This window comes from Symsagittifera roscoffensis, chromosome 9 (genome assembly GCF_963678635.1).
Source record: "Symsagittifera roscoffensis chromosome 9, txSymRosc1.1, whole genome shotgun sequence".
NCBI classification, from domain to species: domain Eukaryota; kingdom Metazoa; phylum Xenacoelomorpha; order Acoela; family Convolutidae; genus Symsagittifera; species Symsagittifera roscoffensis.
The window spans coordinates 15,002,230-15,020,555 of NC_087070.1; the positions used below are offsets into that span (position 1 = coordinate 15,002,230).

The window sequence follows — 18,326 nt, forward strand, 5'->3', positions numbered from 1 at the left end:
TGCTTTAAAAAATAGACCGTTTTTGTCTGTTCTTAATTTTGAGCGGCTATTTTTGCCTCTCTTTTCTTTAGCTTTAAACTCACACTTGAGTGAACTTCAACGTTCTCCACAGTCAATTAGGGAGAACTCCACTGAGTGACAACTCAGCAATGCAAACTCAATAAATCTCAGCAACTCAATCAATCTGAAAGAATAACAAGACTGCTTGTAGGCTGAGCCTTCAATGTTCCGACCGCCTATTGAGGTCTTGAACCACATAAAAAATATAAATGTACAAAAAATAAAATATTTATTTTAGTTTGAGATTTTTTTGTGAAAATCATCCCCCATAGAACCATATAGAGTAGAAAATGATAAATTTTGCTCCTAGTAACAAATCAAATATTCCCTTGCCTTCGCTACGAAAGTTGGAACAATTATAAATAGCTACAGTGGTCTTGATCAGCTTCTGTTGTGAATTACGTCAAAAAAGCACAAGGAATAATCAAAATAATAAGAATTCAATTCTACTGAATTCGGGGGATCAATTAATGCAACTTTGAAAAATACATCCCGTCTGTGGCCGAAAAACATGATTCGCAATCGAAGCTAAACGAGACCACTACCTTGCTTGCCCGCACTCAGTAAACAGAGAAAAAAATAGATTATAATGGATTTTTATTGTCAGTCTCCCTAAATTTCAAAAAAAATTGATTATAATTGATTAAAAATGGATTATAATGTTACTATTTTTCGAAACATTAAAAATCATTATAATCGTTTATAATCGATTATTTTTTGAAAAAATTTTTTCTCAAATTTTTTTGAATTATAATCCATTAGAATAGATTGTAATCCATTTTCAACAATTGTGTCATCGCTTCATTTCGTTTTATTTTTGTTTTGTTTCGTGTGCTTTTCAGTTGGTTACCGAACTAAAAGAAACTGTAATTTTGTACTTACAGCCAAGGGCGATTTTAGGGGTGGGGGCTGGGGTTTCCCTCTTTGAACTATCTTGAGATATTCATTTTTGGTCACGGAGCCTAAGTACTTTCTAATTTACGCTAATTTTGAGGGGGAGAGGGCGCAAAAAAACGCGAATTTTTCATCAAAACTTTCCAAAAATTGTCTAAAAATGCTTTTTATGGCCTGTTTTTTTTCATAATTTTGCCTGCGGCGCAGAAAATTCGATCAAAATTGGGTCTTTATAGTGAGTTTAGGAGTGCGCATAAAATCAATTTAGTCAACCTAAGAAAAATCGACGAAATTTTCGGAAATTTTTGAAAATCCGCCCCCCTCCCCCGAGAAAGTCCTAGATCTGCCCCTGCTTATTGGTTAAACTCACTTTAAATTTGATTTTTACTGTATTTTCATGCAGAATAGCTAAACTATAATCCATTATAATTGATTATTTTGTGAGATAATATTAATCTTTTGTAAAAGATTATAAGAGATTTTCGGAAAAATTATAATCAATTATTATTGATTATAATTTATTAAACTTTCACCAAAAATGCTATCATTATAATTGATTATAAATCGGTTAAGCATCTAAAATTGGCGCTTATAATCAGTTATAATTTTGCTAGAAGTACGATTATAATTATAATATAATTGATTATTTTCTCTTTTTACTGCGGGTAGTGATATTTAAAATGAAGAACTCGTCTCAGGAAATTTATTTTGAAAAAATTAAGACGATATTGGGATTTCCATTTTCGGAAAAAAATCTTTTTTTTTCCAGTTTTTTCTTCGAATTCATCTCCCAAAACAAACCCAGTTTCACACAATCAATACTTAGAAGAAAAGAACTGGAATTTGCGCGTATTTTGCTTTTAGCAGGAAAAAAACTATCAGTTTTGGCCTTGTTTAGACGGTTTAATGTTGCTTTATTGATTTTGGTCGTTTTCAACAAGACAAGACTCTTAACAATTTTTTTTTCAATTCGGATTTTTTTTGATAATGAAAATTTAAAGGAAAATACAATGGCTTTTATAAAGTATTTAATCTGTTTAAAAAGTGTTTATAATCTGTATAAACTCTGTACCAAAATACGTACTTAAAAAGGATTTTAGTGTCTATCGAAAAGTATAAATTGCCATCGATTGTAATCAATTTGATAGTATAAAAAATCCATTGCCTAGTGCATCAAAAAAACTAGATTACTGAGCTGTAGGTTTTACTTGCGATAATCGATTGCAGTCATAGATTTGCCAATGCGGGTGTTCAAAAATAGTAAATTTGCTGATCACCAAACCTAATTTTGATACCCTATGACAAGTTGAAAATCAAATGTGAAAGAGCGGATTGAAAGTAGACTGCTTCGATTCAGGGCATCGCATAAAATATAATTGAATGCAAGGAAAGACTTTTTTTGCAATTTCATAGAGTAGTGAACTGAATTAGATTTGTCCTTTTTGCACCAAAAAAGTTCACTGGGACAAAGCTGGAAAGTTTACAACCATTCATTTTCTTTTTTGATTTGAATTTGGCATTCTAATTTCTGATTTACAACCAATATAGCTTCGGGAGATTTCATTATCTTCCAGAAGACAGCGACGAAACTTTCAGTCCCGATGAAAACAATAAAAGTCATTTTACTGAATTTGCGACCCAAACAAAATACTATAAGCGCTGAAAAGTACTTTAGTTAAGATGAAAACAGAGCTTACCGTCAAAAACTTTGATAACACAAGGTAAAATTTTGTTTTAGAAAAATCCAAAAAACAACGTTTCAAACTTCGGCTTTTAAATTAAGTGTTGACGAAGTTTTAAAAAGTTTATAACCTAAATAGGTGGGTTTATCATTTATTCGGGTAGAACTTTTCGCTGTTTTTTTCCAGGAAGAAGTTTGACACTTTTTTGCGCTCAAATTAGATATTTCATGGTTTGACTTTCGATTTGTTATCTACTTTAAGAAAAAATGCGCTTGCTCAAATAAAGGCCAACTACGCTCTCCGATAAAAATGTACAAAAAATGCGAAGAAAACTAAATAGGTTATAGTTTCGAAAATGAATTTTCATTGTTGAAATTCCCAGCAGAATAAAAAGGTGTTGATTTTGGTCAGGTTTCTCTTTTTAATTTGTCACAAAAGTCTCAACAATACCAAAATCTTGAATATGCAAGATATTTAGGGCCATGTCTTTTTTCATGAAAAAGCTTCAGAATTAATAAGTTGTTTTTTTTTCAGTTTTTTTGAGCTCTTCAACCATTACGAGGCCAGGCTGTTTTCATTTTCACAGCAGAAAACTGTGTGTAGGTACTGGAATCCGGAAACAAGCTTTTAACTATTCTTTGAAAATATTCACTAAACTGATTAGGCGGGCAATTTACTGGCTAATACCTAATAATGCAAACGATTCGTGGTCAGCTAATTGTGTTCATTGAAGAGCAAAGAAAAGTTGCCTTGTCGCGGATTGCAGGGTTTCACTTTTTATTCAGAATCTCTTATTAACCGATTCCGCAGTATTTCGCACTGCTTTTTCGCCTAAGCTTTTGGTATTGTCGACAGTTTCCCAGCTATCCCCGAGTTGACCAAAATGTGCAACCATAAATTGCACCATACATGTTTCCATACAGGCCGACCTGTCAAACCGTTAGAATAAAGCTCTTTCCAAAATTTATCCGACAAATAATTGCACAACTTTTTTTTTATCTTGGCAACACCTGGAATGACGTAAAAGCAAGTTTTTTTCATGAAATGTTAAAATTTGGTTTCTCACAAAAAGTGGTGCCGTTTGTGATTTCTATGGAACTGAATATGGTATCGCGAATAATTTCTTTATTGCAAACTAGTCTAAAATAATGCTCTCGAACTACTCTTCTGGGGCTGTGGACAGCAGAAAGTACTAAACTTTTGTGTCTTGGTCTAAACCCGTCGCCTTCGAACTAGCTACCTGTAAACTAGCGAGAGAAAAAATGAATGCGTCGTTTGGTTTGTATGGTAAAAATTAATTTAAATCTTTTTTCAACAGCTTTTGTGGTAATTGGAATCTGTACAGATGAAAACTCTAGCAGTAAAAAAGCTATTTCATAGCTTTCGACAAAACTTTTTGCAGGACATATGATTAGATATTTTCCATACAAACCATATATTGTTGGCAACCGGGGTCCGTTGGCTAAATTTTTTATAAGTTAGAGTTCGTTGTAAAATTTTTGTCACAACAAACAAACATCACTAGCATATGTCATTAGCTGCACCGTGATTTGCGCTGCAATGATAGATTTCAATTATATTTTTTAGATGACGAGAAAAACTGTTCAAAGTTTGTTTGTTTGTAGTTTAATTATTGAGTGGTCGGCCACATCTAGTCACTATTTTCGACATGAGAAGAAAAACAACATCAAACCTTACGTGACAGAAAATGTAAATTACTTTTTTTTCGGGAACCTAAGGTAATGTTTCCTTAACCTTGTCCCGCCCACTCAACCAACCGATAAAAATGAAAATGTTTGCAATACTTTTTTAAACAACCGATTTGGATTGTATTTTGCATTTTGCACAGCAATCAACTATTTGGTTCAAATCTAGTTTTGAATCAGTCCAAAATGAATCTAGTGTTGAATCGACCAAAAATTATCACAATTGTCTCAAAAAGAACAGAAATGCGGTACCAAAGCTGATCAAAATCAAGGCCGCTGGCTGTTTAGCTATCAAATGATAATTTAAATGTATCTTTTAGAGTGCCGAAGGCTACCATATGTAACCAATTTGGCAACCGAGTTTTTCTGTGGTACATAGAAAAAACCACCTGAGACCAGGGTTTGAAATATGGGTCTAATAACTAACATTTACTATTATCAAAAGGCTAACGCGCTGAGGGGTAAAAAATAAAGATGCTACCTTCTATTTTTCTTACCTCGCTGCGAAATTTACAAGCATGCAGTAATAGAAAATTATTTCTAAATCATCAGTTTTGAATACACCTTGTATTATTGTCTTCTTATAATTGCAGCTTTTTGGCATAGCAATTTGCCATTTCAAAGAAGCACAGTTTAAATTTCAGTTGTTTTTACTGCTGTACAGCCTTATGTGGTCTGTCATTAGATCAATTTGGGCAAAGTGTCTTCAGTATTTTTTTAAACAGAAAAATGAAAAATGAGTTTCCAAGATGCAGAATAAATGCTAGATGTACCAAATTGTATACCCTAAAGCATTTCAGTTTTAGCATAAAGAAATAATTAGCTTGACAGCCGATATTTTATCATGTTGTCTTATGCTTTATAACTTGCAATCTTTTAGCTTCCGCATTTATTATACCGCCTATACCATCCGATCAAGCTTTATTGATTGATGAAAACAGTTTTCAGTTTTTTTTTGAAAATCTAGAGTGCTGCCATTCCAGATCGACTAAAATACGCGTAATAAAATTGATGTTTTCTCTTCAAAACATCATTTTTGAGCTTCAATCCAATATCAGCGGAAAACTGATTGATTTTTTAGCCCTTTAAAGCTTTAAATTTCTTATATTAGATTTGTTTAATAGTTCAAACACCGCGATATGATTTTTTTTTTCAAATTTATTGAGATTTTTGTAAGTTGTAGAGAGAAAAAGTCCTTCACATCTTATTAGAAGTTCCAGGGGCGGATTTAGAGGGGAAGCCCCCGCCACAGGGCTTTGAGTTCGTGTCGACCCAAAGGGTCCCCTTTTGGTACTTGGTAAGAAATCCATTTTTGGCTGAGCGACCCTAAAATTTTTTCAAGGGCGTCTATATATACTAATTTGAGGGGGACGAGCGCCAAAAAGTGCTCAAAAACTACTTTTTGACGTGTTTTTTTTTTTCAAAAGTGTGCCTGGGGTGCCGTCAAAATACCGTCTACTAATGTTCTGGGAGTGCTCAAAAACTCAATGTAGTCGACCTAAAAAGAGTCACCAAATTTTTTTCAAAAATGTTTTTGAAAACCTGCCCCCCCCCCCTTTCTGCTCTCGAAAAAATCTTAGATCTGCCCCTGAGAAATTTGAACATGATATAGGTTTTTTGTAGGAACCCTGTTAATTCGAACGAATTACGAGTTTAATAGTTTTGAATTGATTACTTTTTTGGACCTTTCAATTGTTGAATTCGGACACTTTTTGTTATATACGAACTCGTTTCTTGTCATAAACAAACGGTTTTCGCTAAAATATTTGCATTATTTTTTAGTAAAACTCCATTTCGGTCAATCTTGGTGGATACAATTTTCCCAAGTTATAAATCGTTATAAGTTTTGTAAAAAGTATTGTTTCCTACCAAATTTAGTCATGATTAATATCTGGTACCATCTCGTTTTTTTCATACTGTGACTCAGCGTTTTTTAACGATACCAATATAATATAACCGTTTAACCGTTTAACATAACCAATATAACCGTTTTATAATTCATCAAAGGTTCACCTCAACAACCGAAACCGATTCTCTTCAGTAAAATTGACTCGCTTTCCTTTTAAAGAACCGGCTAAGATTTTTGTGCCAGCTTCTTCAAAATTTGAATGTTTCTTTCGAATTTTGTGCCGCCAAGCGCAAACACTTCAATCACCACAAACGAGAGCTTAAGACATTTGAAAATTAATGAACTGAACGATTGTTAACAAGTCGCCAAAGCACCTTCCGTTTTTTCAGAGAAGAAACAATTTTTTTTCTCTTTTTCTTTCTTTTTAGATTTAATGCTCTCTTTTTTGTATCACCTGCAAAAAAACATCAAAGAATATGTTTTATGGGAAGGCAACGGGGAGTCTAACTCAAGCGCAGTTTTTAACCTACCAAAGACTATTGCGAGCGCTGAAAACATATCTGTTCATCATTTTTATTAGCTTCCACCAATCTCAAAAGCATATTTTGAAATAAATTCATCCGCTTTGTACAAGGCATTGTAAATAATTAATGAAAAAACCAACTATGAAATAAATATTTTTAAACTAATCATTTGTTAATAATTGAAGAGGAGCGGCATATCTAGTACTTGTAGTTATGGTTTTTTAGATTGTTTCGACCAAAGGCTGATCTCTGAAGTTTCGGAAGATTTTTGAGCACGTGGTTCTTTTGAGCTTTTATTCTCACTAAAGCTTCAAAATGCGGCTATCAAAACGAATCCGTATTCATATCTTGATTATATTTGCAACACAAAAAAAATGTAGTTTTTTGTTTTAGCGTAAGAAGTTGCTGACAAAATGATCCCTTTAAAGAATGGAGAAATTTAAAGAACCAGCAACCTTCAGCACGGCGACGATTGTATCTCAGTTCATTTTTTTGATCATATTTACACTACCAAAATATGTGTTTTCTCTGGAAAAATTTATCAACATTGAAAATTTCGGCCAAATTCAAGGCGAACAGTTGAGAGACGTGCAGCAGTATTTAAACATACCGTACGCCAACCCAATAGGGACAAAAAAGTCTCACCTAAGCGATCGGTTCGCACAGCCGAAACCGTTCGAAAAACCAATTTACGAAAACACTGTTAACTTTGGCTTAAATCGGCTGAAATGTCACGGGCTGTACGCAAACGAACACGAAGACGAGGATTGTCTTCGGCTTTCAGTCTGGACTCCAAACCACTCGAAAAAAGTGCCAATTTTAGTGTTTTTGGACTCACGAGATATTATGTACCATACATGGGGACAAGTTCCAAATAACGCTCTTTTGCAGTCTGTTCTGCTAAACGGGACATTTCTCGCGTCGTATTCTCGATCGATGATTATCGTGGCTAATTTTCGAAACGGCCCTCAAGGTTTCTTACAACTAGATAAAGCACTCTTTGGTCAAAATGTGGGCTTAAGTGACGTTAAAATGGCGCTTAATTGGGTTCAAAACTTCGCACATCTTTTTGGAGCAGATCCAACTAAAATGACACTTATGGCTGTTTCGTCTGGGGTTCCAGTGGCTATTCAACTTCTTCTAGAAGATTCGAGCCTAGCCCAGAGGCTAATTTTGCTTTCAGGAAACCCATTGGCGCGACAAACTATGTTCAAAACTGAACAAACTACAGCAAAAGTTCTTGACAAGCTTGGCTGCGGTAAAATTTACTCCGAAACTAAAGAAGAAACAAAATCTAATCTAGACGATTGTCTGAAAAAAGTATCTGTTTTAGATTTAAATCGAATATCACGAGAGATGAAAATGTTTGATGATTATTGGTCGCCCGAATCGGAAAAAATAGTCAGACAATCCTTAGCTCGACTAAGCAAAATTGATATTTTAATTGGCATTAACACCAACAGCGGTGCTTATTTTTCACATCAAGTGCGCCCTGAAATTGATTTCAAACCGGAAGTGAATTTTTACACAGTTGAAGATTTCGAAAGCGACGTGAAAAGCTTAATTTGCGATTCAGAAAACCTAAATGGCATTCAATGCGACTTTATAAAACACGAATACTTCAACATGGAGAACCAAAATTACGAAACTGCCTCAGCGCGGTTTGCATTTTTATCATCGATGCTAATGGACAAGAAACTAGTTTTACCCATAAACGAGTTTTTTGAGAATTTAGAGAAGTTCGCGTATAAGAGGCCATATCTGTTCACACTTGATCGAGTCAGTCCTCTAGATTTGACGTTCGGGGCCCTGGAAGTCAATGGGTCTGCGATGGGCGGGGAGTTGCAGTATCTTTTCGGGATGCCGAAATCAGTGTTTGTCGACTGGGATTCGGTTGACAGAGAAATCATGGCCCGAATGATGGACATGCTTAACAAATTCATACACACAGGGTGAGTTCCATAATTTTGTATGAGAGTTCCATAATTTTGTATCAAATTTGTATGTGGATGAGATCCAATTTGGTTGGCCAACATCAAAGATTTTCTAAAGGCGCCTTTGGCGCCAATGTAAAAAACGCAATTTTTTGGTCAATTTTTTTTTAAATGCTCAAAAAGTCATTTTTTCGACAAAATAGGGTCTTCATAGTATTTTCGGAGAGCTCGGAAAGTCCAATTGGTCATTGCAATTTTTCAATGAATTTTGATCTAAATCATTTTTCTAGACATGCCGACATAAGTACACGGAGAAAGATGTTTGGTATCAGCCGAGACAAAGTCAGAATAATATTTCGACTGGCAGAACGCTTGTTGCTTACCCGGGTTGACCAAAACTTCTTATCATACAATTTTCATAAATGAAAAAACTTCTTACCATACAATTCCATACAATGCCAAACGTACAGAAATTTGTATGAAATCTCTATGATAAGCATTTTTCCATTTATGAAAACTGTATGATCATTACGAGGCCAAACTGTGCACTGGATAGGAGAACAATTTTGTGTCTGTATGTTCCTGGATTCCAGAGACAAGTCTTTAAACATGTGAAAATTTTGTCGGAACGATCAAAGGAAATTAAAGAACAAAAGAAGAACAAAGGGAGCCTCCTTGTTGCGGAATTCGCTTACAATGCACGAAATGCACAGTTTGGCCTCGTGATAAATATTTTTCCTTAAATATTTATTTTCCTTAAATATAAATATTTTTCCTTAAATCAAAATTTGCTTTTTTTCTAAAATAATTTCTGAAAATTTTTGGGTTGTGTTCGTAACCGAAGGCAAATTACAAAGACCTTGGTTTACTCAAAGCAACAAAAATTCGACGGTCTTGCATTTACAATGCATACAACACGTCCTGAATTGTCTTAAAGCTGACTTTCTTAAATGATATAATGAAAGTTACAAACTTTTAAATTTTGGCAAAAATTTTCAAAGATGATAATTTTCAAAGTTTGAGCTTTTGATTATCCATGATTTGATCTAGGCCTTGATATACATGCCATTCAAAATAATTAGGCGTTTTGAGCGTTTTGGAACGTTTGTTTGTCTACCAAATTCGTTTTGCAGTTGAAAGAACAAAAAAGTTTGTTTGTCTACCAAATTCGTTTATTTGTCTACCAAAAAGTTTGTTTGTCTACAAAAAAGTTTGTTTGTCTACCAAATTCGTTTTGCAGTTGAAAGAACAAAAAAGTTTTTGGGCCAATGTCAAAATTACTTGGAAAATTTTTTGTGTCGCCATCAGACAAATGATCGTCACACAATTTCCATATTTGGGAACAACCACAATTTTTTCCTCGCCAGACTGTTTTATTAGTATCAAACAGCCACAGAAAATATTTTTAATTCTTTTTTTAACCATTTTGCGAAATTTTAGGAAAGTTGTATGAGAAGCAGTTTTCCGCACACTTAATGTATGGAATTGTATGAAAAGCATTTTCGGCGTATGAAGGTCAGCCCGGGTAACTTGAGATTGACAAGAAACTAGTCGAGGAGCTAAGGCCTGAACGACTGGTAAACCTTCACGACTAGCAGGGGTGGATATACGGAGGGGAGTGTGGGGGCGGACGTTTCTTTCCCCTCAGGGATTCGATTCCCTTTGGTAGTATTTTATGACATCCATTATAGGCCACGTAACCCTAAAAAGCGCTTTTGGCGCAAATATATACTAATTTTGAAGTGGAGCACGCAAATTATTCAAGAAGTGCCCAAAAACGGGTCTTTTTAGTTTTGTGGGAGTGGTCGGAAAACCAATTTGGTCGACCTAAAAAAAAAGGTCGACCAAGTTTTTGAAAATCCCCTCTTGAGAAAATCCTAGATCTTCCCCTGACGACTAGGCAGGTTATAGCTCGAGGGAAAGGAAAAAGTGAAATCAATTTTTGCCAATAGACGTTATAAACTACGTACGATTCGTTAAAAGCGGCGCGACCCAAAAACTACAAAGAATGGCAGGACCACCGCAACCGAAACTTGTCTAGACTAACGGACTATGACAAACCATGGTAACTATAGGTATTCAAAAGTGTAGTGCCTGGCGGCATTCAAAACAACGCTGCAACCTGCGTGATTTTAGGAGATGTTGCGAAAAAATGAACGAACTTTTTCTTCATGCTTTGTATTGCTAATTTGGCCGATTTGGGATTATGAACGCGCGATATTTTCCGTTCTTATAAGACGCCTGAGCGGTGGATTAATGCGTTACAAATTGAATTAGGCTTATTTAGTTTAAACTAGTAAGTTGGGAACGAAGTGAAAATGAAAAAAGGTTTTCCTCTTTTTTGTATTTTTTTTTCGATTAATTTGTCAATGTTTCAGCCTCAATTTTTTAATTAGCCTTGAAACGCAATCGGAACAGTCAGAACGTAGCCTTGACATACAATCACTCGTGTTATGGTTTGGAAGAATACATTTTACTTTTCTGACGTTCCCCCTTCTCCGTTTGAAATCCAATGTTTTCACGACTAGTAACGTACTGTTTATACCAATTAGCTTACTTCAACCCAATTTCAAAAAACTTTGAGCTGAATGCATGTGGCATGTGCAAATATTCTGAGGGTATTCCGCGCGCAATAACTATCGAAAACTCTCAAGGTGGCTCATTTCGAACCCTTAAAATAAAAATTACCATTTTGAATAAAAAATTTCTGTGTTTTGCCTCGAATGTTGAAGCAATTAATACCACAAAATTATCATTTTGTCTTAGAGTTTTCGATTTGTTTCCTGGACAAAAAAATGTCTATTAAATTGATTAGTTCCTTTTTCCACTAACTGCCAAAAACTAACCAAAAGTTTGGCGTTCATTTTCTACGCAACTTTAAGTAGGTCAAGAGCGTTATCAGATGATATCGTTTCCGTTTGAATTAAAAATTTAAAAAACAAAAATTAAAAAAAAACTTGTTGAACTGAAAATTTGAGATTTTAAAACAAGCCATGAATTGTACTATGTTAGACTATCACTTTTTGTTGTCAAAGAATCTTAGCAATCTCCTTTTTGGCGGTCATGAGCTCAGAGTGTTGAATTTGTTGGGATAATTCTGTCTAAAACGCAGTGATGAACTTGATACGAAATTTTTCGTTTCATATGCATCACCTTCGTCTATTTCCAAATTTAGTTTTTGTTAATCTAAATTATTACTTTGTCTGAGTATTGGCTTTTTCTAAGAAGATTTTTTCATTTAAGGTTTTTTTGGGAATTAATAGAGGCCGACAAAATAATTTGTTTGGTCAATTACTACTGCCGAAATGTTTTGTGAAAAAAACCCTTTTCGAGATATCATGGGTACGCTTCCTGCCTATGAGAAATTCTTTAAACTTTTTTTGTGTTTTTGTTATTATTATAAGACGAAATTCAAAAACTTTTTAATTTGAAGTGTTGGATATATTGAAATATGAGAAAATTATCGAAAAAAATTATCGAAAAACTTCAATCACAGAAACCACCTAATATTGCAGAGTATTTGGAATTTTAAGCAATTTTAAGACAAGGAATTTATATATTTTGAAAAATTTGTGATTAGAAGTTTTGATCAAACCGCTTAGCTTGTCTTTTAATGTTATGTCCACATTAATTATTTTGCACTCATTTTCTATTTATCGAAGTACTTTTAAGCTCAATTCTAAATAATTACACAAGGAAGAAGTTGCAACTTTTTTGAAATTTGCGCTTAATGTTTAGTTTTGAAAAACATTTAATGCCAATTGTGTTTTTTAGTACTTTTTTGATGGTGGGCTAGCAAGCATGTTTATTGAGCAACGAATGTACCTAAATTTGGGTCTCGAGTCAACAAAACTAATGCCTAAAGTTTTTAGCAAAGCTTTTTTGGCATACCTTTAAGTGCATTTCATTGCAACCCTTTAAATGTTTTCAAATGGGAAATAATAAAAAAATATTCACATTTTTCTTAAAATTGGCGTTAAGTAACGATTTTTAATGTCCATTTGTGACAAATAAATGTAACGCTAATAAAATTGTCACATTTTTAAGTGCAAACATTGATTAGAATATTTGTGCTCAATCATTTTCTTTTGCAATAAAAACTTAAAAATGACAAAAAAAAATTTTCAGCCCAAGAAAGATATATTATACAAATTTAAACCAAATTTCCATTTGCAATCTTTTTGGTTACTTTCAGTGGTTTTGAGTTGCCAGCTATGCCAAGTTCTGGACATTTTTAGCGTTTTATGCATAGTGTATGTACGTGTACGGTATTTGTGATACATGAAGAATTCCCCCAATTTCCAAGAAACTCAAAATGTCTTTCAAGTTATTATAAGAGCTGAAATCCAATTGCAAGTAATTATACTTTGGGTCGAAATTTTATGGAAATTTTCTTCATTTGTCCTGAACTCCAAAATTTATAGTTTGTCGGCATTTTGTGTAGGCATGACTTGCTAATGGTTTCCATAAACAAGAGACTCTTAAACCTCGAAACCCTTTGAAGTCCTACTCAGAGACGTGGTGAAACAATTATGTGCTTCGTTATCAAAACCACGCTGCGTGTCTTAATGGAGGACCTTCCTTTAAATTAGTGTACTTTGGCATCAGAGGTGCCATTAGATAAAAATTAGGGTCGTAAGACCGAGCGTGGATGTCGTAAAATAGTACCAAAGGGGGTAGGGTCTTTGAGAGGTGGCGTCCGCCTTCCTATAAACCCCATAATTGATTTTGAGTTCATTGAAAATCATCAACCAGTGTGCAGATATTAAGGTGCAAATGGTGTCTTCTTTTCCATTTTACTTTGATCGTTTTTAGGACAAAGTAAGGCAAAATTGATTTCACTTGACTTTTCGATTTACATGGATTAATTCGGTTCATGGCATTTTACATCTAGGCGAAAAAATTCATGGTACCACTATTTGTACTTAATTTGCGGAGCGCGGCTAAAAAAACCGGGCCTAAATTTAGCCCAGTTCAGTGGCTCGTTTTGTAGGCGGCTACATTGAAGTGGTTCAATAATGAATCAATTTTGATTCTTCCGGGAGAATTATTAACGGAAATCAAACCAGAATGAAAAAGCAATTACATTTCATGCTAAGGGCAAAAAGGCGGCGCCATTGCTAAAACACGCCGGCAATAAAGTGTCCCTAAAACTGCCCTAAAATTAATCTAACGATGTCACAAAAGAGTAAGGATTCATAATTCAAAAAGGAAGTGTTCTTATCTCGCATGACTTTGTTTACAACCGAAAACCTACTTGTTTCGCAAAAAATTTTGTTTTGACAATTAGAAACAAAACAAAAGTTTTATGAAAAGTGCTTTTTTTATAGCACAGAAGGTTTCAACCATAGTAATAACCAGTGCTTTTTTTTCTGAAAAAGGACAAAAATATTTATGTTTCTTGACAAAACTGTTTGAAGTTCAAAAACTTTCTCACCGGTGTCTATCTACACTAAAAGAACACTTTAAATTATGTCTTCTAAATCATAACAACGATTGAGACCGTTGGACTATGACAATATGCTCGAAGCATAACAAGTTTTCGATGAGGTTTGTGAAATGGTATGTAGAAAAACACCACCCTACGCTAATATTCCTTCTAACTCTTTCGAAACTGGTGTTATAAAGCTTCTATGAGTCACTACTGACATCTATACGGGCAAAGCTAGTCCCTGATTGAAGTTTCCCAGGTTATTATTACTGGATCAGCGGACTTTCAGATCTCCAACAATGATCAATTCGTCCCTTATAAGTGTACTTATCTATGATCAGCAAACAATCAACTTTGGTTCAGATGTTTTACCCGGGTTTGCGCCGCACAGATAACTATCGCTGTTTCAGGCCTTTGATCAGTGGCCACTTATCCATGACCAGTATATTTGAAGCACTGATTCATGGTATAATGCTGAATCAGGGATGACTATCCGTACGAGGTAAACCCGCGTATTAACAGATGATCATCACCTGATTAAAACAGATAAAGTTGTGATTATTGTTCTGGCTTTTGAAGAAAGTGAGGAAAATATATGCTCGGCGTGGTTTTTGTCAGACCGTTTTTAAAAACCCCTGGTCACTCGGGGTCTCCAGGTTGGTTTTATATACTCAACACGTGGCGAATTATGCCGCATTACAAAATCATTCCAAAAATAATTGACCCAAGCTAATTGGTCTAATTAATTCCATTCACGACTCGAATTTAAGCGCTTAAAATTTGTTCTTATCAGCCTAAATTTCATAGTTTGTCAATATTTTTTACCAAAAATTCTTTGAGACCAATTAAAGGGCAGGCGCAGGGGCGGATCTAGGATTTTCTCGAGGGGGGGGGGGGGGGGGTTGGATTTTCAAAAAATTTTCGAAAATTTTGACGACCTTATTTTCATTTTTAGGTCGATCAGATTGACTTTCCGAGCTCTCCCAAAGCAGTAAAAAGACCCTGTTTTGGCCAAACTTTCTGCGCCGCAGGCAATTTTTTGAAAAAACAGGTCAAAAAAGCCGTTTTTGGGCACTTTTTGGAAAATTTTGACAAGAAAAACCCTTTTTTTTGGCGCGCGCTCCCCCTCAAAATTAGTATATATTGGCGCCAAAGGCGCCTTTAGAAAAATTTTAGGGTCGGTCGGCCAAAAATGGATTTCTTAAAAAGTACCAAAGGAACCCTTTGGGTTGGCAGGGGTTCGAATCCCTGAGGGGGAGGGGAACGTCCGATCCCCCCCCCCCCCGCCCCCCCCCCCCTAAATCCGCCCCTGGGCAGGCGGACCATGTTGAGTTTTGCCTTGACACGAACAGTCTTGTTATGTTATTAAGATTCTGTTATGATTAATTATAGTTTTGATTAGATTATCTGCTGTGATTAGAGTAACTGATATAAACTTTTCAGCTATCAATTAACAATTGTTTTTCCGCTGATTCACTGCTGATGATTATTTGTACTTTTTAGAGTTGGTTAATTGATGAAAAAATTAAATGATTTCTAATTTTAAGAGTAGATACTGAGCACGAAGAAATTCTTTTTTTTGTGATAAAAAATATTTTCATTTTAAATTGCCCAAAAATTTTACTTGAAAAATATTCGAGAACAAATTTTTATAGAAAAAAAACATGAGAGAGTTTGAAATTTGAAAGATTATGTTTTTAATAATCGTAGTTGCTGACTGGTGTGAAATTTTATCATATATAATTTAAATTCACGTTTCAAGCAAAGTTATACGAAAACAGAGCAGATCGAATTATTAAAATAGTTTTCTTTTTTTATCAGCACTAATTAATTTCGAAGACTTTAATCCCCCAGTCACCTATGGGAAAAATTTGCCACAAAAAATTCCCCTGAAACAAATTTAGAATTAAGATATTGTTCTTCAGAATTTCGAAGTACGTGATCGTGCTTCGATATTTGTGCTTCGTGTTGTTTTTCTCTTGAAAAAATCGATTTTTCAGCTGGCAATTTTTGACAAAGTGTTTTATGTCATTCAAAAGGTATTGTTGTTATGAGCTTAAACTTTTAAAAACATTTTTACCAGAGATCACTTTTTGGAAAGTTATGGGGGTACGAAACTTGTCTTTGGCCAATTTGTGACAAACTAACGCGCAATCACTTTCGTGCAAAAGTCGTTCCACTTTGAAGCTTTCTCTTTAGTTTATTCAACACCTTGCTATATGCAAAATATGTCCCCTTGTAGATAACAGAGCGTGTGGGGGATTGTATTTTAAGAATATCAAAAAAAAACTATTTAAAAAAAGTTTATCAATTTTTTCTAAGGCAAACGCTCCTCCATAGACCTTAAAAGGCAGTCGCAACATCCAGGGCTTCGTCTTGACACAAGCATTTTTGTAATCATTAGCAACCGAATGCAATCCCAATCCATCGATTAGAATTATTTTGAAAGTGACGGAACTTAGTTGCAGGGGGTGATTTTTTTCTCCAGACAAAATTAGTCTTTTAAAAAGCCATTTTGAGTTTCACTTCGTTGTCTTACTAATTGAACTTGCTTGCTGACATCTAAAATATCTGAACTGTTTTTTTTTTCATTTTGTCTGACATGAGAGTTGGATCTGAATTAAAATTTGTAGAATAGCCATTTTCGTCTCTAAATAAAGGGACAGCCAGCAGAAAAAAAGGAGGGTGAAGTCCACTGAAAATTGGGTCGATTTTGGATTCTGTGACTCCAGAGCCGCCTACATAATATGAGCCGCCTACATAACACAACGACCTAGCAATGGCCCCGCAGATTCGAATAACACGAGTTAGTATTAAGACCATTTATCCACGGGGGAAAGGACCAACACAAGAGCTGTACAGCTCATCACGGCGAACCGCTGTTGTGCCCCTGTTTAAGAACTACATGCAATTTTTTTTGGTTATTTTTCTGGGCTGGGTAATGTTGCCTCACCCTCAAGCAACGAGCACGGATCATGGTGGGCCTCGCGAACATCCGACCTTTCGATTGAGAGGCGGAGACGTAACCACTTCACCACCGCTCCCCACTTAAAATACCAACACTTAAAATACTAAAAGATAAAAAAAAACGAACTCGCCAAGTCAGACATTGAAACAGCTGAAAAAGTCAAAAAATGTCTATCCGATAGAGTAGTCTGCTCAAAAATAAACTGGCGAAATTTATTCGAAGTGTTTTTGAAGATACAAAACAGTAAATTCAGCATTATAAATTAAAACTCATACAGTCCGAATGAACGTTACCTGTTAAGACGAAGTGGTGATGCGCTTAGATACAAAAAAGAGGAAAGAAAAGTAACTTAGGGCAGAATGAAACAAGGATAGTAATTTTTGTTACCAAAATGGAACTAAAAAACTCCAAAAACTAGTTTTGTTTGCTTAAAATTAGGTTTTAGGAGTAGTATTGTATCGTGTCCCGGATCCTAAGGGGGGGGGGGGGGGGGGGTCCTTCCTAAGGGGGGGGGGGGGGGGTCCTCACGTAAAGCAAAATCCTAGGAAAGGGGTCCTTAATTTTTTGGAGGACCCCTATCCTAGGATTTTGTAAACGAAAGAAATTTTCCACCCAAAAAGCAGAAGACCCCCTACTTAGGATCTTGCTAAGTTTAGCTTAACAACAAGGGACACGATACAAAATTCTTTCTAATTCCAATTTTTGGGGTCCTAATTATTGGTCCTGGTTAATTATATGAATCATATTAATTGTTATATTTGTTTCGGGTAAATGAACTTTCGACCTAGTTGAAATTTGTTAGTGAACGGGGAATTGCCTTTTATGGTATATAATAAAAATGCGCCGGCCAATTTGGCAGCGTAGCTTAACTGTTGGCAGCAGTAAACTAATTCCTTAACTTGACCTAAATTTTTTGGTGAAAAGGCAGTAAATTGAAGTTACTCTCAAAAGGCGGCGGCCGTTTCTGGGCAAAATATACCAAATGATAAATTTGTCAAATTTTGAAATAAGAAAAATGAAATTAGAGGGAACTTGGTGTACTGAAGATATTGATAATGAACATTTACAATTAAGAGTGTTTTCAACCGCAGAAAAAAACTCATTTTTCAAATTTAGTAATGAACGCTACGTCGTCTTCCTCGAAAGGGCAAAGGAAATTTCAAAGAAAGAATACAAGTTAATTTTCAAAGAACAATTTTATTTGAGTGAGCTTCAACAAATCTCTTGGTGCATTTCTACAAAACAAAAGTATGGTACTGTGAGCGATTTGAATCTTGC

At 35.0% G+C, this 18,326-nt stretch overlaps 1 protein-coding gene across 1 annotated transcript in view; it reads left to right on the forward strand.

Moving 5' to 3' along the window:
- LOC134854055 (acetylcholinesterase-like) overlaps positions 1 to 18,326 on the forward strand; it is a 73,277-nt gene that overhangs the window by 17,043 nt on the left and 37,908 nt on the right. The window contains exon 2 of the mRNA XM_063870127.1: positions 7,109 to 8,667. Coding sequence (XP_063726197.1) covers positions 7,145 to 8,667 — 1,523 coding nt within the window. The 5' untranslated portion in view covers positions 7,109 to 7,144. The remainder of the gene's footprint in view (positions 1 to 7,108; positions 8,668 to 18,326) is intronic.